We start from the raw sequence: 26184 nt of genomic DNA on the forward strand, positions 1-26184 counted from the left end.
GAACTTTCTACATGTTCTGCTGATAATTTTGTCACACTGTCCAAAAATAATAAACAAATTCATAAGAACTTCGTTTGAATAGTTTTGTTCCATCGTTTTGAAGGTATTTGCAACTTCTGAAGTGACGAAAATGTCGATATTATTAGGAGAATGTCACAACGCTACTGTCAAATAGTAATCATGGCCTGCTTACCAAATACCGAATGGAAATACCATTCTGAAGGGACATTTTCACAAATAAATGTTCATAAGTCCGAAACTTGACTAGTTAGGTAGAGGTATGATATACATAGAAAGAAAGCAAATTTCAGCAGCTTTCCGAATTTTTAATAATATACAGGGCGTTCCATTTAAAATAATCAATCTTCAGCAACTTTTTCAAGCAAACGAAAAAACTGTATTTTTTTACCACCCTGTATTGAAGTAACGGAGATTAGGCTGACGTGTGGGAAGTGTCCAAGTATCACCTAACTCCAAACCAAATTTCGATATCATAGTACTTCTTAACTAAAAGATATCGGCATTTTTAGAAGTCATGATTTTCGAAGAAAAAAATTGAAATTCATTTTTATTTCGAAAACGGTAACAGATAGGTATAGGGAAATATCAATAAAAGTTGTCGGGCAATTGTTGGAGATTCCAAAAATAATATTATATACAGAGTGTTCCATTTGAAAAATCAAAGTTGCTACTGCTTTCTAATAGAAGCGGCAACACCGGATTGTCGAAAATATTTTAGTTGGCTAGAGAATGTCCGAATATGCCCTCCTTTAAATTTTCAAAGTGATCCGTTGTCTGGTTCACCAGAAACGTCTAATGTGCCATCCACCGTGAATCAGCCTGTATATCTGAACTTATGAGGAAATTCAATAGGATCAATGACAACAAAAAAAACCCAAATGGAACAGCAGAAAACGAAGCTGTAGAACAGAGGTTCTCAAACTTATTTTGCCTATCGCCCACTTCGAGAATTAATTCTAAATCTAATGTGAAGAATGAATTTGATGATTTTTAACACGTTTTTAACGCGTTTAGTGATCTGCAACCGATTTCTCTATTTAGTTAGCAACGTTGCCACAGCAAACACATACGATGATGGGAATGTTATCAAAAATTGTTGAACGATGGACCACAATCCAGGGTACAATTGCGGGTGGCTTTTGTAGCCAAAATTCTTGGTATCTAGTTTTTAATTTTATTTTTATTTCCTCGTTAGTTATCAGTTCTTCTTCCAGCTGGGGTGATCCTGCTGTGTTGACATTTGAAAAAGAATCCAACAGCCAGTCCGGTATTTCCAATTTTAAAATGTTCTGGAATCGTTCTGCGAAATCACTGTGGAGGTTCTCCAAATATTGGCAGTAAACAAGCAAGTCGTCATTGTTGAAGGATACTGCTGACAAATTAGAGAAATTTTTTGTTTTAATCAAATTCAAATTCAAATTTTACCGGAAATAAAAGAAGTTATTACTTCTTTTATTGCCGGTGAAATTAAATTCTCTCCAATAGTGTGAGGTTTACCTATTTCAGCAATTAGCAAGGAGATATTGTAGGAAGCTCGGAGTCCGTCGTCGTCTTGTTTAGAAGCCGCTGAAAAAATGTTTCACACCATTGAATTCAACGTAAAAAAGTGCTTTGGAAATGTTTTCAAAGAAACAAGACATTTTTGACAGGAAATGCACATTTTCGAAAACATGCTGTAACTCAGAAACGATGATAGATATCGATATGCGATTTTCATCAATAAGTTTATCATAAAATATGACCCGCAGACACAGTCATCAGTTTTCACCTATCTAGTTTGAAAACAGAAGTTTCTCTTCAAAAGTGTCTAATTTGGCTCCTTCTGTACACACTATAGCATTAAGGGATTATTATTATTTGTGTTATTTTTCTGATAGAAATAATTCATGTGGTTGACTGAATATTATCAAATTAGTGTTTTAATGAAACCTCAATTAACTAACGCCAAACCACCTAACAGTAATATATGTAACAAGTCAAACCTATTTACCTCAAACATATATTCCCAAACACCTACTATGAAAGTATCATCATACACGGGACTATATCTCACATTTTTTTAAATTTCATTTTTCACTCGTCAAGATCATAAATTGAAAAAATGCTCATTAATATTTTTAAATCAAATTTCAAGAAGCGTCATTTGAAAAATTTGTATCTTTTGCAGTATGATAACATACCAAATTTCATCAAGCACCTATATAGATTGTATTTTTTATGTTTGAAAATAAAATTTTACATAATCAGTTCCGATTTACATCTGCATAAACAACATGTCCTGGTACTTAGTTTTCATAAAAGAAATATAATGAAAAATGAGAAAACACAAGCACTACAGAAAAATCCTTAAGCCGCTCTCAGAGCGGGGCGTGTGCGAAAGTAGCGACTCACATTGGATTTGACTCGCTGCAGATCAAATCCATTCGGAAAAACGTTCTCATGAAGTTTATTCCACATAAACGCAGTTCTCCAGATGAAAGAGTTCTTAAACAGTGAAGTTCGAGGTGTAATGAGTTGAACCTCAAAACGATGAGCAGCTACAGTCCGTCGCGTATTTCTGATATGTACCGCTTCTGGTGGAATCAAGTCACTTGAAGACCTCTCGTGAAAGTATCTATAGAAGAGAGACGAATCTTCAAGCTTTCTTCAATGTTCCAGGCTATCAAGGTTGCAAGCGATGTTCGCGTGTGCAATCAAGCGGATGGCTATCTTCTGGATGGAATCCAGTAACTTCAGGGCATGTTTGGGGGCAGAACTCCATACACGAGAACAATAATTCTAAAGAAGGTCTTATCTGAGCTTTATAAAGCATCAAAATTTGCTGAGGTGTGTACAGTTTTCTGGTTCGGAACAGTGTTCCAAGTTTTTGAGAAGCAGCCTTTGTAATTCCAGCGACATGATTGTGCCAAGATATATTGGTGTCCATTTTAACCACCAACAAACTTTTCGAAGCAGCAAGCGAAATTGTCTGACACATAAATGTCTCCGCACATATCCGGTGTGGAGACATTTATCTTCTTGGAGAGATCTGATGCCTGGGTTTTTGTGGCATTGAATTGAACCTGGTTACTTTCATTAATATGCTGCCGGTGAAGATGTGGCTCCGCAGCCGATGTCCAGGTATCCAAATGGAATGACGAGACAAGTGTGCTGTCGTCAGCAAAGCAATATATTGGATTATTGGTTCTTTCCAATAAATCGTTGATATACAATAAAAAGAGGGTTGGAGACAAGATGGATCCCGGGGGAACAGCAGCATTGATGGTTTCGTCCTATATAGACATTTTTAAACAAATACAATATTATTAGTATTGTATTAGTTTGAAAATATCCATATGGGACGAAATTGCAGTAACGATAGTTAAAATATTATTAGTATTGCATTAATTTGAAAATGTTCATATAGGAGGAAACTGCAGTAACAATACAAATAAAAGTGGTAAAAACAGAAAGTTTCATTTCCCATTTTTCTTGATGATCTCCTACCACGTAGTAATTAATGGCTTCATCAATAAATTTGTATTTGTAAATACTACTAAATAACATGATTCTGACATCCAATTGGGGTTATCTCCTTGGTTTCAGAGAGAAAGCAAAGATTTTCAATTCCCGTGTGAAATGTTGTGGACATATGAATCAACTTTTTCTTTAAACGAATCTTGCGATCAGTACCCACTGATTTAAAACAAGCGCGCAGCGAGTGGTAATTGGTATTCAAATAGTTGGACATTGTTCCTTTAATGAATATATAACATTTGAAGCCAATGTGGTTAGTAGAGTCTTTGATTATATGGATCTTAATATCAGACAAATTGGATTGATGACTTAGCAGTGCTTACACAAAAATTCATTTATTCACAATATAACCTAGTTTTTATTAGGAAATAACTATCACATAAAATTTAGCTTATACAACAAAACGTAGACCCATAAACAAGTAACGTGATCATAAATTCAACTGATAGCAACTGATGTAAAGATCATTCAAAATGAAAACAATGCAAAAAAAATTAAGAAAACACCGTATCTAAAAATCGTCCTTCCTCTTAAACTCGTCGAGAATAAACCAGAAAAATTCACATCAAAATATTTCATTTTGATGTTTTGTGATAATAATAATAATAATAATTTTTATTATTTCCTTTTCAAAAAGTACATTGTTATACGTACAGTGACAAGGAAAACGTCTGAGGGTAGGACACGTTACAGAGTATAATGTTTGTAGTAATCAATAATCTAAAAATATGATACATATAGGTATATACATATAATTATTTGTTTGGCTTAGATTATGTAAAAAAAATAACTATAAATAAATGAAAGTCAATGTTATCACATAGTTGTGATATTTTGTCATTAAAATATAAAAAAAACAGTTTAAAATTCGTCAAGTGTGTAGCAATTTTTTTCAATAAGTGCCTTTTTCAGTCTTGATTTGAAAATGTTAAGATTTGGTGATATTTTAATTGATTCTTCTAATTTATTAAACATTTTTGGTCCAAGATAAAGAAAGAAAGAGTTGTTCTATGAATATTGGGCATCAGTTTGCCTCTAGAACGAGTTGGATAATTATGTTGCTGGAAAAGTGTATTATGCTTGTTTCTATAAACGTATATACACAATTCATAAATATAGAGACCAGCAACAGTTAGTATCTTGAAATTTTTAAAAGCTTTTCTACATGATTCTCTCCAACCAATACCGGCAATGATTCTTACTGCATATTTTTGCAAAATAAATATTCTTTCAGCAGCAGATCCGGTACCCCAATTCAAAATTCCATATCTCAAGTGGCATAGTATAAGCTCAGTAAAATCTCTTTACTACAAAAATTAGCCATGAATCTCAGAGCATAGCAGTTTTTTCTCAATTTAATACAGAGGGTCTCAATATGAGGAGTCCATGTGAGTTTGTAGTCCAAGGTGACGCCTAACATTTTTGTAGAAGTACAAGATTCAATTGGCAGATCCCCATTTTCATGGATAACAAAATGTTCGGGCCACTTACTAATTGTGAACTTCATCATCACAGTTTCAGATGTATTGAGTGTTAAGTGATTTTTTTCTGCCCTTATGTTTACTTGTTTATGTACATCCTGGGTTCTTTCCTGTAGGGTCGTTACATCAATTTCCTTCACTATGAAATTTGTGTCATCTGCATACGCTACTGTGTGAATAGTTGACAATCCTTGAAAATATTTCATCAGGTCATTTGCATATATCAAAAATAGTATAGGTCCAAGGATTGATCCCTGTGGGACACCCTGCCTAATGGTTGCCAACTGACTGAGAGTGTTTCCAACACTGACACGTTGCCCTCTATTTTCCAGGTAGGATTTCATTAAATCTAGGGCAACTCCTCTTACACCATATCTTTCCAATTTCCCTAATAGCAGGTCATGATTAACGCAATCGAAAGCTCTGGAGAAGTCTATGAACAATCCGCAAATATGGAATTTACCATCAAGTGCATTAACCACATGCTCATTGAACTCATAAAGTGCTCTTTCTGTACTTTTGTTCTTTGTGAAACCGTGTTGGTTTTCTGAAAAAAGGTTATTTGTTGTGAAGAAAGACATTAATTGATTTTTTAAATTTAGTTCAAAAATCTTGGAAATACTTGAGAGTAAGCTAATTCCCCTGTAGTTTTCATAGAGGTTTCTATCCCCTTTTTTATAAATTGGTGTTACTTTTGCTAGTTTTAGACTATCCGGAAAAATTCCATTTTCAGTAGACAAGTTTATGATATACGTCATTGGGCTGCAAAGTTCATGAGAACATTTTTTCAATAAATTGTTTGATATCTCATCGTAATCACTTGCGTTTGAATGCTTTAAGCTCTTTATCAATTCTATAATTTCGGGTTCCGTTAGTGGACGCAAAAACATTGATTTTTCGCATATTGAGATATTGCTATTCATGTAATCGAAGTCTACATTTCGCGGCTGTATGAAATTTGAGAACTCATTATTGAAGTTGTTGGCCATGTCTATGTTTGATACTTCAATACCATCTTGTTGAATTTTTATTTCATTTACCATGTATTCTTTTTTTTGAATAGTATGTACCATATGCCACATTGATTTGACTTTGTTGCTGGAAATAGACATTTTGTCATTTATGCACTGCTTATAACTGGCTTTTAGTTTTTCCCTATACGTTTGGGTCACTCTCTTATATATCTCCGTATAATTATTATCAACTTTAGCACATTCTGAATAGAGGTTTACTTGGTGCTTCAGTTCGTGAAGTTCCGGAGTGAAAATGTCAAAATTATGCTTTTTTGTCTGCTTTCGGAAGCGTTTCACCGGGAAAATCAATTCAATATAATATTGAAGAATATTGTTGAAACTTTCATAAGCTTTGTTTGGGCATATTTCTTTATAGACGTCATCCCACGACTCCTTCTGTAGGACAGCCTTGAAGTTTCGAAAGTTTTCTTCTGAAAAAAATCGCCGGACGTTTTGAACATTATTATTTGCTTTTTTTATATTTTCTACTTGAATTTCAATGATTTGAGCATAATGATCAGACAGCCTTAAGTCTTCAACTTTTATTTGGTAATCAGAATCATCTCTGATAATGAAATTATCTAAACACGTACTTGATTTAGCCGTTACTCTGGTTGGTTCTTTGATAGTATATATCATGTTGAAACATGCCAGCTGATCACTGAAGAGATTGAGTTCTCTGCTTTCAACTCCAAAATTTATGTTATAATCCCCGCCTAGTATTATGTTTTCATATTTGTCACCTAATAATGTCAGTAACCCGTATAAACAATTTAGAAAACATTTAAAAGCTACCCGATGGAGGTCTATAAATACATGCAAAAACCGTTTTGTTTTCAGATAACGCAATGCCACAACATTCAAAGACCCCTTCAATGCAGAAATTGGTTAAATCAATTATTGAAATTTCAAACCTGCTTTCATCATTCTTGTAAATTGCTACACCACCCTTTTTAGTAAAAACTCTACAAAAATACGAACACAAACTAAAATTTTTCAGTTTTATAACATCAAGTTGCATATTGTTTTGCCAGTGTTCTGAGATGAATATTATTATGAATATATGATATTATGAATATTAAGTTCTTGTTACAATACTGTATAATTTTGAGTAATTTTCGGTGTTAACAAAAAACAAAAATAACTTTGCACCAAAAACTTTTGAAAATTATTTTACCCTTAAAAAAATTGACCGTGGTCAACTCCACAGTTGTGTAATTTATAATATTAGAGGCTCATAAAATGAACCGTCGTATTCAGGATGATGTCATTTATCATTTTAAAAATTTTTTTCCTAGTCTCCATTTGAAAAAATGTGTAAAAAAATAAATTTTCACTTAGATGGCCATGACTTCAAATCTAGATGTTTTTTTAATATATATTTTTTAATATATATATATATATATATATATATATATATATATATATATATATATAAAATCTAGAAAGGTTAATGCAGTCAAGCTGCTGGAAAATAATTCCATGAAAATCAAAAAATAAATAGATAAGTACTTTCTTGGTTTTTTCTCATTTTGTCTTCAATCGAGGACCGCCTGCCCGGTACTGACGATGCCCAATAGGCTGAAACAGCTGTATACCGGTGGCTCTTGAATTGAAATCAATATGGGAATGATCAAAGAGTACTTATCTATTTATATATATATATATAAATATATATATATATATATATATATATATATATATATATATATATATATATATATATATACTATTCACGACTCAGTTCTAAATGAAGGAAAACAAATTTCCAAATTTTTCTGACGATAATTTGGTAATTTCTGACGTTTCGGCAAAGTCTCATTTGCCATTTTCTGGTGAGATTTGCAGTTTAGAACTAGACTGATACACTTGAACTCTGTTTTTTAATTAATAGGGGTGGATGCTACCATTTACCTGGGTTGCTGGCACTACCTGCGTTGGCCAGATTACCTGTGCTGTCTCGTCTGCTTTTGTCATTATACCTGAACTATCATATGCTTTTGGGGTTGTGCGATCTGTTTGATTTTTTGTTCATACTACCAGGTCGTTTTCCAATTTCGATAACCTCTCTGATTGTTCAAAATTAGAAGATTTCATTGCTTGTTAGTGTTTTTGTGTTCTCGAAATTGATGTTGTGTCTTGTCGCCAATACAAGTTGAAAGAGAGAAGGCGTATATATATATATATATATACATACATATATATATATATATATATATATATATATATATGTATGTATATATATATATATATATATATATATATATATATATATATATATATACAAAGATTTTATCGAGTGTGTATGATGTACAAATCAAAAATGAAACAATTAGTGTCCGCGGTTTGCCCCCCTTTTTGGAGTGTTATGTCCACTAATTGTTTCATTTTTGATTTATATATATATATATATATATATATATATATATATATATATATATATATATATATATATATATATATATATATATATATATATATATATATATATATACAGCAAAATGGATTAACGGGGTCTCTCAGTCAAAAAATCAAAAATCAAATCTCTATTCTACTTTGCCAAGCTTTTCGCTTCTAATAGGAGGCTTCTTCAGGGCCTATAATTTATTGAGTTGTTGATTTTTTTGCCATCGAAAAACATTACAATTCGTACTTACAGTAAAAATGAGTTAAAAACAATAAATTGAACATATAAACTGACGGAGAAGGTTGAACATGTATAAGATTTTTTGGTTTTGACAAATGTCATACCTTCACATAAATGTCATTTTTCAATGGGTATGATGATTTCATAGTCTTTGACTTTGAGAAAGAGTTATTGATTCATACAATTTTCATTATTATCATGTTTTTGATGTAGTTCCAGTAAGTTACTGTATATATTGCTGAGATTATCAATGTCAGTTTTCATATTCATACAAACAGAAGACTTAATAATTTCAACCATTTCAAGAAAAAGACGTATAGAAATATTTTTTTCTGTATGTAAAACTTTGATATTAGAGTAATTTGGTTTATGTCCTGTTTCTATAGTTACAGTTGTTACAAGGAATGTTAAATCACATTTGACTCTTTGATGGTATCAGTTTTATCTTTCAATTTAGTATTCAAATTCTTTATAGTTTTAATATTTTTTTGGCATATTTTGATATTTTGTTCATTATGAAATAGTTTTATGATATTTGAAGATATATTTCCAAGGTTAGGTATAGATTTATAAGAAAAATTGATAGTTAAACTATTTCTGTTGATTACATTACATACAGCTATATATATATATTTATGTATGTATATATATATATATATATATATATATATATATATATATATATATATATATATATATATATATATAGTTGAAGGACATTCTTTGCTGGCTTACTTAATATTGATATAAATTTACATAATTTTCAAATCAGTAACAATGCTGAATTTTCAATAACTTAACTATATACAACTTCCCTTAGGCAGGGCTTTACTTCATATTAATAAATTTTCATATTTTTTAAATACATATACAACTTCCCTAAGGCAGGGTTTTACATCATTCTAATAAATCATTGTATGCTTTTGACATTGGGTTTTCTCATTAATAATCTCACTCTGATCACACGTGCACCATAACTTTTCTCTTTTGTTCCACTCTGAAACATAAACTTACAAACGAACGATCATTCAAATTGAATCACAGAACAGCTGTCAGTGTCAATTGTTTTTTATCTCTCTCTGTGTTTTGCAACCACATGGATTTTACCAGTGAAATTATAATTTCAAACCATAACAATTTCATTATGTAAATTTAAATAATCTTCCTTGTATCAGTGAGGAGTCAAAACTTTCTTTTAATGTGATAACTTGTTTTATTTTATTGACATGTTTCAACTATTTAAATGTAACATTCTTTTCGACACGGCCATCCTCACCAACAGTAAGTTTGAGCCTTTTTGTAACAAATTTTATATTATTGCATCACATTTTTTGTAGCTTTTCCTTGATAATGATAATAAACTTTATCGAAATATTGGAATAACTTGTGTTATGAGAGTACACTTCCGTTCTGCTGATCACCCAAAGAAAGTTTTATATATATATATATATATATATATATATATATATATATATATATATATATATATATATATATATATATATATATATATATGACGTTTTTTTGCATTATGTTCACAACATATGTGTTTTGAAGAATTCGTTTTCGGTGTCAGGTTAAATCCAACCATAATTACAAATTTCGTCCGCCATTGTGGAGCCAACATCTTGGTATTTTGCATTGAAAAACAATTCATAATTTCCGACCCTGAAAACCACCACTTATCAATTTTGAATCAAATCGGACCATAATTGCAAATCTTGTCCGCCATTTTGAAGCCGCCATCTTGTTTTCCCCTAGAAAACAATTCATAATTTCCGACCCTGAAAACCACCACTTATCAATTTTGAATCAAATCGGACCATAATTGCAAATCTTGTCCGCCATTTTGAAGCCGCCATCTTGTTTTCCCCTAGAAAACTCCATAATGCATTGTCACCGAATTTATGTCAAATTAGCTTGCGAATGAAGTATCATAATTTGGAATACGGAATAGTTTTTTTTCCCGCAAAAAGGCGCCAAAATCGAAAGTTAGTTATCTAAAATTGACATGGCTGAATTCCTAATGAAATAACCTTTTTAATTTTCCCTATTCAAATTGTTTGGGTGATAGTCACCGAGGGGTGGGGGAAGCGGTATGATAGTTGAGGTTATGATAGGAAGATGTCCCCCTTGGATTACAGATCGACGTGTTTTTGCATTTTTTTCAAAACACATTTTTAAAGATATTCTATCTGTTTCGTTTTCGGTGCCCCAACCTGTATATAGGGTGCACTATATCGTTTACTTGAACTATATGTCCAAATTATTCGAAGAGGTTTTTGTATGAAAGTGTATAATTATAAAGTTATTGCAAAGCGCTTTCGACTTTCGTCATCATCAGTGCTCACTTGTCAGGCAACAGGAAGTATCAAAATGAGTACATGGCACATTTGTATATTTGACTTATATAAAACAAAATAGGCTGATAGACAAGAAATTAAATTTTTGGATTGAGGCTATGTCGTTCAGTCAAAGAATTATATAATACTTTGACTGATTTATATAATACTTATTATTATATACATAGTATTATATAATACTTTGACTGAACCACACGGCCTCAATCCAAAAATTTAATTTCTTGGCTATCAGCCTATTTTGTTTTATATAAGTCAAATATTACAAATGTGCCATGTACTCATTTTGATACTTCCTGTTGCCTGACAAGTGAGTACTCTGATGATGACGAAAGTCGAAAGCGCTTTGGAATAACTTTATAATTATACACTTTCATACAAAAACCTCTTCGATTAATTCATTCAATAAGTGTATTCAGCTTCCCAAATCTATTTATATGTCCAAAGAATCTGATGCCTAGCTGAAGCTTTTCTCGTGGCTTCTTTGGGTACCCTCTTAGATGATGCATCTTTTAGAATTTCGATAGGTCTTCGGTTAGGTTCTTCAATTTGTGTTAGTCATAAATGCAGATGTGGATTCACTGTAGAGGAAAATGGTTACCATAGCCTAAGTTGTAAATTCAGTTCTGGCAGATTTTCAAGACATCATTCCATTATAAAAAAGAGCTATAGCCACTGCAAAGGTTCCTTCAGTTCTTGAACACCTTGGTGTTTCGAGATGATGGAAAGCGTCCAGACGGGATGAGTCTAATTTCTTGGAAATTTGGAAAATCTCTGGTTTGGGACTTCACCTGCGTGGATACAGTTGCATCTTCACATCTTGCCGCTACGTCTAATTCCACTGGTGCAGCTGCTATGATTGCAGAAAAATCAAAATTTCAAAAATACTCCACTTTGCTAAGTTCCTGCTGTTTCTTTCCTGTTGCAATTGAAACATTTGGTGTTTTTGGATCTCATGCTCTGAGTTGTTGAAAGAAATTGGTAGAAGAATGAAGAATTCTAACAATGACAACCGACCCTATTCATTTTTAATTCAAAGAATCAGTATCGCCATTCAAATGGGTAATGCCATAACGACATAAGCAGATCAAGCTTATTCTGTGACATTAAAAAATCGTAATTCATGAATGAAGTGTGTGTATTTTCTATAATGTTATCCAATTTGGTACTGAAGAGCCTTAGGGCAAGTGTCTTAAGGAGAAACATCGGTGTATACCAGTGAGGGTGATAGTGTTCCATGTAAGTGCAATTTGTTACCATTCATTTAAAGTAGAACTCATGTGAATGATATCTGATTTTTATTCCACAACAAATGTTTGAAATACAAACTGAGTAGAGAAAAGTATCTTCTGTATAATTCAATGTTCATATAGAAGTATTTGTTTCGAAAGAATTTTTTCTTTCGTATAATTCAATGTTTATATGAAAGTAGCTGTTTCAGGAGCTGTTTCAGTTTGTGTCTGAAAGTTACTTCTTTGCATGATCTACACATCCATGTATAGAGTTACTTCCTTCCTTTCTTTGGAAGACTCCCTCATCCTTCTTTTTTTTTGTATCAAGATGGAGTAGTAGAAAGCCAAAAACTTTCTTTCCCAAAGATATTGGGACTCTTCCGTCTACTCAAAAATCAGATGAAATATTCCTGAACCCACAAATCAAATCAAAATTTCCTATGAACAACGAAAAATGGAGTAAGTAGATTGATGAAGATGCAGAGGAAAATAAACAAGTTCTGGAATTATCTTTCTCTCACAAATTCGAAAAAACCACCATGAATATATATATATATATATATATATATATATATATATATATATATATATATATATATATAATTCAGTTTTGAGCAATTTAACTTCAAATTCCTCATTCCGTTGTTCCAATGATGGGGAGAATCATCGCATCCGTGATTACGGAAAAAAACAGCGATGGCGAACGTTTCACCAACAGCTACAACAGAATTAGATCAGTGATACATTTCTCAGTCAAGACCATTGGGCTTAATGGGTTGAAAAATATTGGCAACACCTGTTTCATGAACAGTGTAATCCAATGTTTATCAAATACGAAATAGTTACTGGAATATTTGAAAAAGTATGAGTACATGAAAGATATCAATCCTAATATTGGAACGAATTGTTATTGGCAGATTTCAAATATCTGCAAACTAGAAAAATAAATTCAGATTATGTTGAAAATGTCTTTGGAAGTATTATGCAGCAAGGAGGCAACATATTAAATCCAACACCTATACAATTCGAGAGGGCATTTAGAAATTATTTTTACCAAAATTATTCACATTCAAATCATATGAATTGTGTAGACGATCACGATAAACTGTTAATGAATTTGAAAGCAACAGATGTAATTGTTTCTGAGAGAGATAATGAAAATTATTCCAAAGCAATGTCACTTCCAGATTACGAGTATAGAACAGAAAATATAACAACACAAAATGCATTTAATTATGTGTGTGGCTATTTGATTAAAAAAACTTTCAACGTTCATACCCGTCAAATATGTGTCGACTTTTCCAAAGAATGTGAAGAATTGGATACGAGTACATTATTCACGTATTATAAAGCTTATGATTGTGATAAAAGAAATTATGGTAGGTTGAGTCTTTTGTTAATTATATTTATAAAAGACATGTTTTTTCTCCATGTTTGATAAACATAGTTGTACTCAGGGAATTTCTCGTTCATACTTCAATACTTTGAAAAATATAGAATTTTACCACCCTTGCGTTGAATTTCCTTATTCATACGTATTTAAACTGTTCATTAGATTAAGAATATTTTCCTATATAGAAAATTGACTATTGTATCACATTTATAAATATATTTTCAGTTGAATCTTTATTGTTTGTTACAAGTCTCAATAGTACGTTTGTGATCATCTGTTATTAGTGTTGTGGCATTGTTATATTATTTTAGGTTTAAATATAGTTTAGGTTATATGTATGTTGTTTTGTTTATCGATGTACTCCTACATTATTATTGTAACAAGGTTTAATAAATGAATCAAAAAGTATTGCATTACAAATTTTATTTGTTGATTTTATGGGATTTTAGGGATATTGTGAAATAAATTGTATCTACATACTAAGTTTTATTTGACAACCGTGACGCTTTGGCTCAATAATAAAGTGAAAATCTGAGAATCCTGTCAGAATTCATAATATACTTATTAAACTCTAAATGCAAATGAATTTTCTGAATAAATATAAATACTAAGGTTCAGAGAAACGAAATACTTATTTCATATACAACTTGCCCACATAAATGCCTTTTGAATATGATGATATATGAGTGAAATAATGCCAAGTCTGAAAATTGTCTGACAATAGGGAATTTTTTCAAAACTTGTAAATAAAGTGTCAACAAATTCATAAAATTTGTTAGAAGCTTTTTCTGATCAATTTACAACCATATCGAATTCATGAATATTTCAATGTGTGAATAATTTTTCATGTAAAACTTATGATTGGCGTTGATTCGATTTATGTATTTATTCATTTTCCTTTTATCTCTGTTTTGTAAACGTAAAACATTTTCCTAATATATTATTATTTTCTATCGGATATGTACTTACTGTATTTGGAGAAGGTTAGGGTATTTTATTTATTATTGATAATTATTAATGAAAATTATATCAAAAATTATTTATCAAAACATTCAACCGTTAATACCGTCATGAAGTACTGATGTTGTTTTAAATTAATTTTCTGTGTGATAGCAAGTTGTATTTTTGAAAGATGTACATAGTAATTTTTCTCAGTGTGCGAAGCATGATTTCACTCAACATATGATTTCAAGGTTACTAAAATTTGCCCCCTCAACATCAAGGTGCCGATTTTACTTTCGCTTCTGTGTCTGTGGTGTGGACATATACGGTATTTTAACGTTTAAGATACGGCTGAATAAACTGCTAATTTGTGTCTCCACCGCATATTATTAAAAAAATTGAAATTTCGGTCGCTCCTTAGTGATAATGTTTTGGAGCACTGCGATATATTGCCTTTTCAAAATCTGCAAACATAATTTTCGAACTGAAATGTATTCTTAGTTCTTCCCTTTGATGGCCTCAAATGCTGGTAGGTAAGAAACATTCATTTGGTAAAATATTATATTGGTATTTCTAATCAACACCTCTTTCCACAATGGAATTTTTCCTGATTTTCTGAAAACATCTGTTGTTCTTCCATTATATATAAAGGAAAATATTCAGATGATCCCACGAATGTTTGAAGGTGATTGACAATGTTTCATGATGAATTTCACTAGTTCGGACTTCCATTGTCTACTATATAAAATTATTTGAAATCCCTGAAACAACTAAAAAAGAAGAAATTGAAAATGAATAGCTAAAAATAACAATTATATTAACCAAAATAAACCTGAAATGAAATAATAGTGAAATAAAAAACAAGTAAAAATAGAACAATTGAATAAATAAAAATAAAGAAATGAAAAAAGAAAATAAAAATAAAAAGTGGAGAGATTCCAAGTCACGTTAGTTCACGACGGTTCGATTGTTAGTATCTACAATCGTCTTCGGGTGATGACTGGACTGATTCCTCCGAGAGATGACTATTTATAGGTCGTTCGAGTACTTTCACTTATCCCCGCTTTCCATTTTCCGCTTCACTGGTTCCGTGGGAGATGACCGTTTGGGCGGTAGTTGGCCATTTTTCGCTTGATGATGGGTTTCCATATGTTGCGTATTTCTACGCTGGCTTGGCTGAATACGTTGTTGGACAACATGTATGCGGCTTCCTTGAATTTTCTCCTAAACCAATGTTCCTCTATGTGCAAGATCTCAGCTTGGGACCACTCGATGTTGTGTTGATGGGTCCAAACATGGTCCAGCAAATCAGGAATAGCAGACCAAAATGGTAGATACTAACAATCGAAACGTCGTGAACTAACTTGACTTGGAATCTCTCCACTTTTTATTTTTATTTTCTTTTTTCATTTCTTCATTTTTATTTATTCAATTGTTCTATTTTTACTTGTATTTTATTTCACTATTATTTCATTTCAGGTTTATTTTGGTTAATATAATTGTTATTTTCAGCTACTCATTTACAGTTCTTTCTTTTTTAGTTGTTTCAGGGGTTTCAAATCATTTTATATAGTACACAATGGAAGTCCGAACTAGTGAGATCCCACAAATCTTCGCCCGATCTCTCTCATTCCAACTATAGCCAAAGTTATCGATAAACTCGTGAAAATACGTCTGACAATTATCCTACAACACCACAATATTTTAAGTGAAAGCCACTTTGGTTTTCAAAGATGGCATCGTGCGTATAAAAATACGCACGATGCCATCTTTTCGTTTCTTTATGTTATTTACTCAAAGTTTAATTCTGGTAGTGTAGCAGCTGCGGTATTTTCTGATCTTTCTAAGGCTTTTGATTGCGTTGATCGTAAGACCTTGCTAAGAAAAATTAACCAAAACAGCTGCAGAGAAATGACGCTCGAATGGTTTGAATCTTACCTTTCAGGAAGGAATCAAATAGTAAGAACAATAGGACTTTCAGAAAAAAAAGGGAAATTTTGTGTGGTGTTCTACAAGAATCAGTTTTGGGACCCATTTCATTCTTATTATATGTCAATGACATTGCAAATTCGAGCATTTCTGGAAATTTCACTCTTTTCGCTGATGACACGACGATATTGTGGAACAACAGAAACTCAAATGATTTACACAATGCAATATCTACTGATATGAAAATAATCAAGGAGTGGTGTGATGCTAATTTGCTATCCTTCAATATCACTAAAACAAACATTTTATCATTTAGATGTGCTCTTGATGACCTGTTATTTGGTGATAACTTAGTGATCAAGAACGTGACTCAATTTAAATTTCTAGGTATTCACATTGACAACAAGCTCAAATTTATTGACCATATTAAACAACTTAAAGGTAAAATTTGTTCTGGATGTTATGCAGTGAGAGTAACTTCAATAAATTTGGGAATCAATACTGCCAGAACAGTGTATTACGCTCTCGTTGAATCCCACCTACGTTATCGAATGTTTTGGGAAGTATGCAATTCATCAGCACTTCTGTCTGTATTAGTACTGCAGAAACGGGCTATCAGGTATATGTGTAAGATTAAACCTCGTGATTCATGCAGACACAAATTCGCTGAGCAAAAGATTTTAACAGTGATTGCTTTGTTCATTTTGGAAACGGTTTTCCTCATTTACAAGAAATACGTCCCAATTTGAGGCTTCACGCCATTCTTATAGCACCCGTTCCACCGCGTTGAAATTGACAATTCCTTTAACAAATTTGGTCAAGAATTCTATTTATTACAATGGGGTCAAGATGTTTAATCACTTGCCCTCAGATATAAGACAAACAAATTTGACCAACAGAATGTTTAGAATAAGAGTAAAAACATTTTTGGCTGATAGACCCTATTATAATTTGCAAGAGTTCTATAATGATAAATTTACGTGACAAAATGTGCATATTTGAAATTAGGTTATATAAGATTTTTGTTTATATTTTTGTTTGGATATAAATGTTTGTTTATCTGGTGCAATGGGTGTGTTTATTTATGTTATATTATATATAAGTCTATTCTGTAAGTGTTGATAATATTTTTAAACAAGTCTGTACGCAAGCATGATGAGACAAAATTTCGATGTTGATAGTGTATGTTCTAACTTTACTTTTTTGTAGGTGATTTTATATTCACATTTTATATTCTAATCTTACATATGTATATTTTTCACAAGCTTTGTCCACAAGATTTATTCTTGATGACACAATGAAGTATATTATTATTATTATATAATACCTACTATAGTCTATTTCAAAAGAGTGTAGAGTAATACATCATGAAGTGTCATAAAATTTGCCTGAATTTCGTTGTCGTCCATGGGCGTAGGCAAATCTTAGGATTATTAAACTTAATAATTAAAGTAAATTAAAAATTACAGACATAGATAATAATAAAAGGCCATTTTTGGGAAGTAATTTGGTCTAAAACTAAGTACCTACATGTATTTAGGTAAGTAAAATTTCTTAAAAAAAGATTAAGATTAATTTTAGTGGTTCTTGTAAACTTATTTAATATGCAATTTGGGTTCATATACTTGAGCATGATTTCTCAAAAAAGGGTTAATACTTAGTTCCGAGGTGCCATGTCATTATAATAATCCCTTTTTGACCCTGCCCACCAATCATGCAATACCTATTAAACCCAGGTAATTAAGAAAAAGGGTTTAAATATATTGTAATGGTGTCTTAAACATTCGAGTTATAATAGTAATTGTTACTACACCAATTAAACGTACAGTGATATTGTGATATAGAAATAGTGAAAAAGTTATAAAATGGGGACATTTACTCCAAAGAAAAGAAGTGTAAAAAATTCTCCGCTATCTGTTTGCGAAAAAGTTATAATTTTAAATGTATATGATTGCATAAAACACGATCACCCTAGTTTGTCTGTGCAAGAAAGTGTTGAGCGATGTGCCCGAATGACTGGAATTGGACAGTCCACGATTTTTAAATTATTGCGAGAAAGAAAGATATCAGGCCAGGTAAGTCCATGCAAGAGAAAATCAGGAAGACCAATAAAAATCTTAGATGAAGACACCAAATGTGACATTCGAAGAAAAGTTCATTCGTTTTATTTTAAAAAGGAAATACCCACTCTTGAAAAAATATTTATCGAGATAAGCCAAGATAACGATATTCCTTTGATATCCAGAAAACTTTTATGGAAAACTTTAAAAAGTATGAATTTTGCCTGGGAAAAGCACAATCGAAAGGCACTATTACTGGAAAGTGATGAAATTGTTTGCTGGAGACGAAAATATTTGACAACTATAAAGCAGTACCGCAGAGAGCAAAAGAAAATTTTTTATCTTGATGAGACGTGGATAAACGAAGGTTATATAGTCAAAAAAATGTGGCAAGATAAAAATATAACAAGTTCTCGCCAAGCTTTCGTAGAAGGCCTTTCGACGGGTATTAAAGTGCCTTCGGGAAAAGGGAAGAGGCTTATAATTGCTCACATTGGAAGCGAAGACGGATTTTTAAAAGAAGGTTTGTTAAGCTTTGAGTCGTGCCGGACGGGAGATTATCATGAGGACATGAATTCGGATGTCTTCGAAGACTACTTCGGGGAAATGTTAAAATTTCTTTCAGCTGATTCGGTCGTGGTTATGGATAATGCAAGCTACCATTCAAGGCGCTTAGAGAAGGTACCAACTTCAGCTTGGAGAAAGCAAGAAATTATTAACTGGCTGTCAAATAAAGGTATTCAGTTTGAGACGAATTCAGTAAAGAAGGAACTACTAGCCATAGTAAAACAACATAAATCTCGCTTCATGAAATATGCCGTAGAAGATGTAGCAGAAAAGTATAAAGTAACTGTGCTGCGCCTACCGCCATATCATTGCGAATTAAATCCTATAGAACTTATATGGGCACAAGTTAAAGGATATGTTGCAAGGCACAATACCACATTTAAAATGAAAGATGTCAAGGTATTGTTTGATCAAGCCATTATGGAAATCACATCAGAAAACTGGCAAAAAGCAATCCAGCATGTTTTAAAAGAGGAAGATAAAATGTGGGAACTGGACAACTTGGTCGATCAGGTGGTTGACCCTATAATTATAACACCAGGGGATGATGACAGTTCTTCGGATGAAGACTATACTGATGTAGAATAATTTAATTGAATTGTAAATATACTGTAGCGGGATAAGCAATCTGGACAGAGACCAGTGTATCAGTGACAGTGACACTTTTGCTTAGGTTAGGGTTTAGAATTAAGGGTAGTCTGAATAATTATTTTCTCGGAAGGTTCTCGAAAATTGTACCTAGTAATCTCTAGAACATTCAATTAGGGTATAAATAGAGTGTTGTTAAACGTTAAGGGAAGTTCACAGTTTTAGTATTGTTCAAGTGTCAAATTGTAATAACGTATCCAGTAAAGTTCTTGTCGTTTTTGTGAATAAATTGATTTAAAGTCCCCACAAGTGTTTCAATACGTAAAGTTCGTTCGTTTGTGTTTGTGAGTATTTCCCGATTTCGGTTCGTATATATTTTATTGTTACATTTTATATTTTTTTAATAACACTGTTCTGCTGTATTAAATTTTTATTTCCTTTAATATAATTTTTATGAATGCATATTCTTTTGGCAATTATCCCACTAGCGCGCCTCTGGCTCAGTATTTATCCGTCGATAACAATGGACAAATCCCTTAAAACAGGGTGATACCTACCTGCTCTTTATGAAACGACATAATTTTGCAATGCGGACTAGGGAAGTGACAGAATTTATTGACGGATCACCCTGTAGCGCTTTTGAATACTTAATGAGATTTTATTACTCTACACTCTGGATATAATGATATCCAGTAGCAATAATGTAATTATATCCCTATTTCTTATCGGCAAACACATAATTGAATTTTAACGTAAATAAGTTCTTAAAAAGCTTCATGCACATGCATACTTTCGACACCAAACTGTGTTTTGTTTACCACGGATAATTATGGGTTTTTCTGCAGCTGAAAAAGCAAATGCGCCACTGGAATCAATGAAGTCACCCCGGAGCGCAAATTAATTTTTGTTATTTCATAATTTCTTGATTTGTTTTACTTTCTTCTTTAATATATTATTATATAATACAAATAATTTGAAAATATTTCATTCAGTTGTAGTTGGCATTCACGTGCATAAACTTCCAAAAATGAGTTTATTAAAATCTTCTCTCGACAAGACAAGAGATTATGGGTAATCTTAGTCGAGTAAAGATGAAACAACACATACAAGAGAAGTAAGAACATGAAAAACTGACCGGAACTTGATGAAAATACATTTATAAAACGTATTAAAAAGAACCTAATGTGAGATTCTCACTTGACAGTTTACAAAGTCGCGACATGTGATTCTGTGTTGTGGACAGTATTGTCACAACCCGAAGATGCTATTATACAGGGTGTAACTGAATAAGTGTAAAACATTTAAGGAGGGATCTTTCATATAAAGAAACTTCATTGGAGCATCCCTTGTTAAGATACAGCCCCTTAAAAAGGTTACATAAAATTTGTATAACAATTTTTTTCACAAGCACTGAAAAACTTACAATATTGAAATCAACCTGACGTTTTGTACTACCAAAAAGACACTTAGCCAGTAATTTATTTGGTTTACCCCATAGTTGTAAGGGGTGGAAAACGCAACCCCTAAAATTTATTTCCAATGTAACTTTTTGTCTTATCATTTGTGTACCATTTAAAAATTTATTTCCGATAGCCTGTTTCATTCTCAACAAAAAATGTCTCTTGGGTTTTTTGCCCAAAATAAACCAGTTCGCAGCAAAAAATTATTTTACGAACAACTACATTTTCGAACACAGTAACGTCAATATCTCCACCAATATTTATTATTAAATTGATGGATGTAGCCGTTACTACGTAGTAGGAAATCATAATGAATAAAAGAGAGATGAAACTTTCTATATTTTTTACTACTTCTATTTGTAACTAACGTTACTGCAGTTTCGTCCTATACGGACATTTTCAAACTTCATTGTATAAGTTTGAAAATGTCCGTAAAGAACGAAACTGCAGTAACGCATTTTCAAACTTTACTGTATAAGTTTGAAAATGTCCGTATAGGACGAAACTGCAGTAACGTTAGTTACAAATAGAAGTGGTAAAAAACATACGGCAGAGAATATTTATTATTCTCTGCCGTATATTCAATATTGAAGCAGGTTCAGTTCACCATTTGTTTCAAATAGCCCCATAAAAAAAGTACAAAGGTGTCAAATCTGGCGAGCAGGCTGGCCATTCTGTAGTATTCAAATAGTTTCTTACTTGTCTGCAGTAATGTGGTGGTGCTCCACATCGAATTCATTAGGATTCCCTTCGACAATTTCAGTGATGAGAGGGTCAACAGCAGTTTCCAGCATATTCAAATACAGTTGCCTTGTTGAATTTTGATCAATAAATAGAGGTACTACAATATGGTTTCCCAATATTCCTGCCCAAATGTTAATTTTTTCTGGATATTGGGTATGTGTTTCCGGAAAACGTGAGGGTTGTTGGTGTCACTCCAATAACGGCAATTTTTTCTGTGAACATTGCCGTCACTAAAACAAATCTTGTGAAGATAGGTAGGATGCCTTGCAATGGTTTCCGTCATGATTTCGCAGAATTCTGTTCTTCGATCAGGCCATCTTCAAATAATTGGTGTACCATTTTGATTTTGTGTGGATGATACCTATCCCTCTTCAAAAGTATCCACACAGTAGAAGGAGACACCTCACAAACATTCGCGACGGAATGAGTAGACTGTTCAGGATTCACAACCGTTTCACCAATTATTTGCACTTGCTCTTCTTCCGGAATGGACAGGTGACCTGGAGGCTTTTTGTTATGTACACTATCGATAGTTCATTGAACATCCTTTCGGTCTCGTGAAAGTTACGCGTCGCACCGTAAATAAAAATCTCTCCAATGTTTTTTTCCAATGGACGAGAATTGACCATTTTAGAGATTGTTGACGTGGTACCTTTCTACTAGTAAAATCGAAAAATAAATGGGAATATTTTAACTGAACAATGATGTTCATTGTCGTACTGACATTTTTTGTCGTTTTTATAGCAAAAAATAACTTACAAACCTTATCGGGTTGTTGGAATTGCCATATGGTAGATAAAATGGAATATTTCTAGAAATATTGATGTGTTTGTCTTCAGGAAATTATTAAATATTCCGCCATTTTGTAGTAGGTGAAGATATTGACTTCATATTTTAGAGTTGTGACGTATTCGTCAGGAGCTTCAAAACGATGTATCACAAGACCCCCTTTCCATTTAATTTTTTTTCCAGATCAGTTTCATCTGTCAATTTCACTATAATTTCAAATCTCCTCTCAGACAGCTGTCAAATTGACTAATTTTCGTTGTGCTAATTTCGAAGTGTAGCATCTATCTTTCGAGATGGAACAAGTTATAGAAACTGTTGGAACTGTTGAATAAGAATGCGTATTGAACTCATGAACTATAATTGTACTTTACAACAATACTCAACGGTGAAAAAGATTATTGAAATAATTATATAAAAATATGACATAAGTCAATTTCAAAAAAGGAATGCCATGTTGCCTGACTTCGGGCATGAGTCGATAGCTACAGTTCCACACTCCCCCTGACGAATGTCTCGAATATTTTTTCGGATCTGTTGAATTAATCCCATCTGTTGAATTAATTGATGATGACGCGGATTTGCCAGTGGTTTAGTTAAGACATCAGCAGTCATTTTTTCGGTACATAAATAGTGCAAGGAAATGTCTCCTCTTTCGACAACTTCACGAATAAATTGTTGTTTAATATCCAAGTGTTTTGATTTAGAGCTCACCATTGGATCAGTAACGATTTTTTCAGCTGCTTGATTATCGTAGAATAATGCAACCTTATCCTGAGTTTTTCCCATGTCTTCAATTAGACGTTTCAAGTGAATAGCCTCCTTGGTAGCTTCTGTAAGGGCATAGCATTCAGAATGAGCGGTGGCTAGCGCCACTGTGCTCTGTTTTTTTGAGCACCAACTAACGGCTGCGTTTGCATAAATGAAACAGTAGCCAGAATAAGATCGGCCATCAACTTTACATGATCCCCAATCAGCGTCGCTCAAGCCAAATAAGGGTTTGCCACTTTTGGAAAAAGCAAACATAAAGTCTTTTGTGCCTTGCAAATAACGAAGAATTCTCTTAGCCGCTACCCAATGTTCTTTGCCATAGTTATTATTGAACTGGCTCAGGTAGCTGACTACATAACTTATGTCAGGTCTAGTTGCTACTGCTAGAAACATCAGGCTGCCAATGAGGTTTTGGTAGGGAAGATTTTCTGCTTCATTCACTGTTACTTTTTCAAGTTTCTTTGCCTTCAGGTCCATTGGTGTTCCAATAGGTTTGCAATCTGCCATCTTGAATCTGGCCAAAACATCCTTAATATATTTAGTTTGATTGGCTGTGAGTTTTTCATTTTCCTGTTTGAACTGTATTCCAAGACAGTAATTGATGGGTCCAAGATCGTGCATGTCAAATGATTTTGTTAATTTATTTCTTACATTTTCAAATGCTTTCTCACTTTTCGAAGCATATATCAAATCATCAACATAAACGGCTATCAGTTCGTTTCCTGAATTTGACGTGTAGATACAAGGATCTGCAATGCAATGGGGTGAAACCGATTTCCTTGAGCTTTGTGTCCAATATTTTGAACCATTGTCTGCCAGCCTGTATCAATCCGTAGATTGCCTTATTAAGATGACATACATGGTTTCCGTTGGGTATGTTGTATATTGTTGAAAGCATTTCCTCTGCCTTTTTTATGATGTCTCGAGGAAGGGATTCATCTGAGATGATATATTGTAAATATTTCTCAAGATCTTGAGGTAATTCCATATAAATATTTTCTTCAATATCACCATTCAAATAGGCGGTAGAGACGTCGAGCTGGTGTACCTTCATGTCACTTTCAACAGCTCGTGCCAGCAATAAACGAACTAAGCTGAGTTTGGCAACTGGGGCATAAGTGAAAGTAAAATCGATGTATGGTCGCTGATTGAAGCCTCTTGCTACAAGATGTGCCTTTTTTCGGTCAAAAGTTCCATCTGCCTTGTATTTTTCTTTGAGAACTATTTTACGATCAATGACATTTTTTCCTTGGGTTTTTTGTTCTATTTTCCATGTGTCATTTTTCAAGTGTGAGATGATTTCATTTTTTATGGCTTCATCCCAGCCCGTTGAATTTATGTTGGCACTATAACACTTTTCATAAATAATGCTTGAAATTTCATCAGGATCTTCATATACATCTAACCATCTTGGTTTCTGAATAGTGCGTCGTGGGCGCTGAGCATTATCAAGTTGAGTTGGTACCTCCCGAATATCAGACTCCCCTGGATTCTCTGATAATGGTTCAAACGATGAATCGCTAGTGTCTATAAAACTCGATTCAGCTGATTCTTGTTCATTGTTGATGTGATCAGATGAAAATGCCGGAGTTGATGTCATTTTTGAACTTGAATTGTGAGGGATCTCAATGAAAACATTTAAATTTGGGTTTTCCTGGTTCCAGCTCACTGGAATATCAGATCCACATTCAACGTCAAAAAAATTATCAATAGTGGAATTTCCCTGATTTTCTTTAGGAAAATATTTCATAATTTTCACATCACGGCTCACTTCAATTTTTTGAAGAGAAGGTATCCAAATGCGAAAAGCCTTAGATATCTCAGAATAACCGACAAAGATTCCTTCTATAGTTCGAGGAGCAAATTTACCTTGTCCTCCTTTCTTGTTCAATATGAACGCTTTTCTTCCAAAGACATCAAGATGCTGAGCTGATGGCGTCTTACCAGTCCATGCTTGGTACGGTGTGATGTGATTTAGTGAGCGTGATGGGCATCGGTTTCGTAAATAATTTGCCGTGTGAACTGCTTCCGCCCACAGAATCTGAGTAGTATTGGATTCTACCATCATGCATCTTGCCTTCTCGAGAAGAGATCGATTTAGCCTTTCAGCAAGGCCGATCTGTTGTGGCGTATAGGGAGCTGACAAACGACGTTGAATACCATGATCTTTGAGAAACTGATCAAATGCTTGATTTATGTACTCCCCCTTTCCGTTGTCGGTTTGAAAAAACTTTATTTTCTGGTTCTGGAAGTTTTCTACTTCATTCTTATAGATTTTGAAATAATAGAGCACCTCGTTTTTTTGCTTCATGAAATAAACTCTGGAGTATCGAGTTTTTTCACATATGAATGTAACAAAATATTTCGCTTTCCCTGGACTTACGCTCTTCATTGGTCCACACACATCGGAGTGGACGATCTCGAGAATTTGTAGGGTCTTCGGAGTGTCACGAACTGGAAACGGAGCTCGTATCATTTTTGATTGTATGCAAATCTCACAATCTCCTAGTTTTTCATTCTTATTGAAATAAAGCCCTTTCAGCAATTCATTTTGCTGGGCAAGCTTCAAATCGTTTTCATTTATGTGGCCGAGTTTTGCATGCCACTCATGAATTTTTGAAGTGGACACTAAATTCGCTCTTTCAATCTGGATAAGTTCTGTGTCGTTCACACA

At 33.0% G+C, this 26184-nt stretch overlaps 2 protein-coding genes across 2 annotated transcripts in view; both read right to left on the minus strand.

Moving 5' to 3' along the window:
• The window catches only part of LOC111515415 (uncharacterized), a 50652-nt gene that overhangs the window by 14902 nt on the left and 9566 nt on the right, over window positions 1-26184 (minus strand). The window lies entirely within an intron of this gene.
• LOC141484927 (uncharacterized) lies at window positions 808-22750 on the minus strand. Its single transcript, XM_074180632.1, has 3 exons — window positions 21909-22750; window positions 1519-1587; window positions 808-1390 (listed from the first exon to the last, which is right to left on the minus strand). Exons 1-3 carry the CDS (start codon window positions 21946-21948, stop codon window positions 1059-1061), a joined length of 441 nt encoding a protein of 146 aa, XP_074036733.1. The 5' UTR covers window positions 21949-22750; the 3' UTR covers window positions 808-1058.

Source organism: Leptinotarsa decemlineata, unplaced genomic scaffold, assembly GCF_025532065.1.
Source record: "Leptinotarsa decemlineata unplaced genomic scaffold, Ldec_3_MD MMD2_tig00026299_RagTag_RagTag, whole genome shotgun sequence".
In the NCBI taxonomy this organism is placed as follows: Eukaryota; Metazoa; Arthropoda; class Insecta; order Coleoptera; family Chrysomelidae; genus Leptinotarsa; species Leptinotarsa decemlineata.

Excerpts from the sequence above, each read along its gene's own strand:
- LOC141484927 (XM_074180632.1), bottom strand. The coding sequence starts at position 21,948 with ATGAATTCGATGTGGAGCACCACCACATTACTGCAGACAA. Across the intron at positions 1,588-21,908 it reads CACCACATTACTGCAGACAA|CGGCTTCTAAACAAGACGAC; the intron begins GTAAGAAACTAT and ends ACATTTTTTCAG. Across the intron at positions 1,391-1,518 it reads CTTGCTAATTGCTGAAATAG|TATCCTTCAACAATGACGAC; the intron begins GTAAACCTCACA and ends ATTTGTCAGCAG.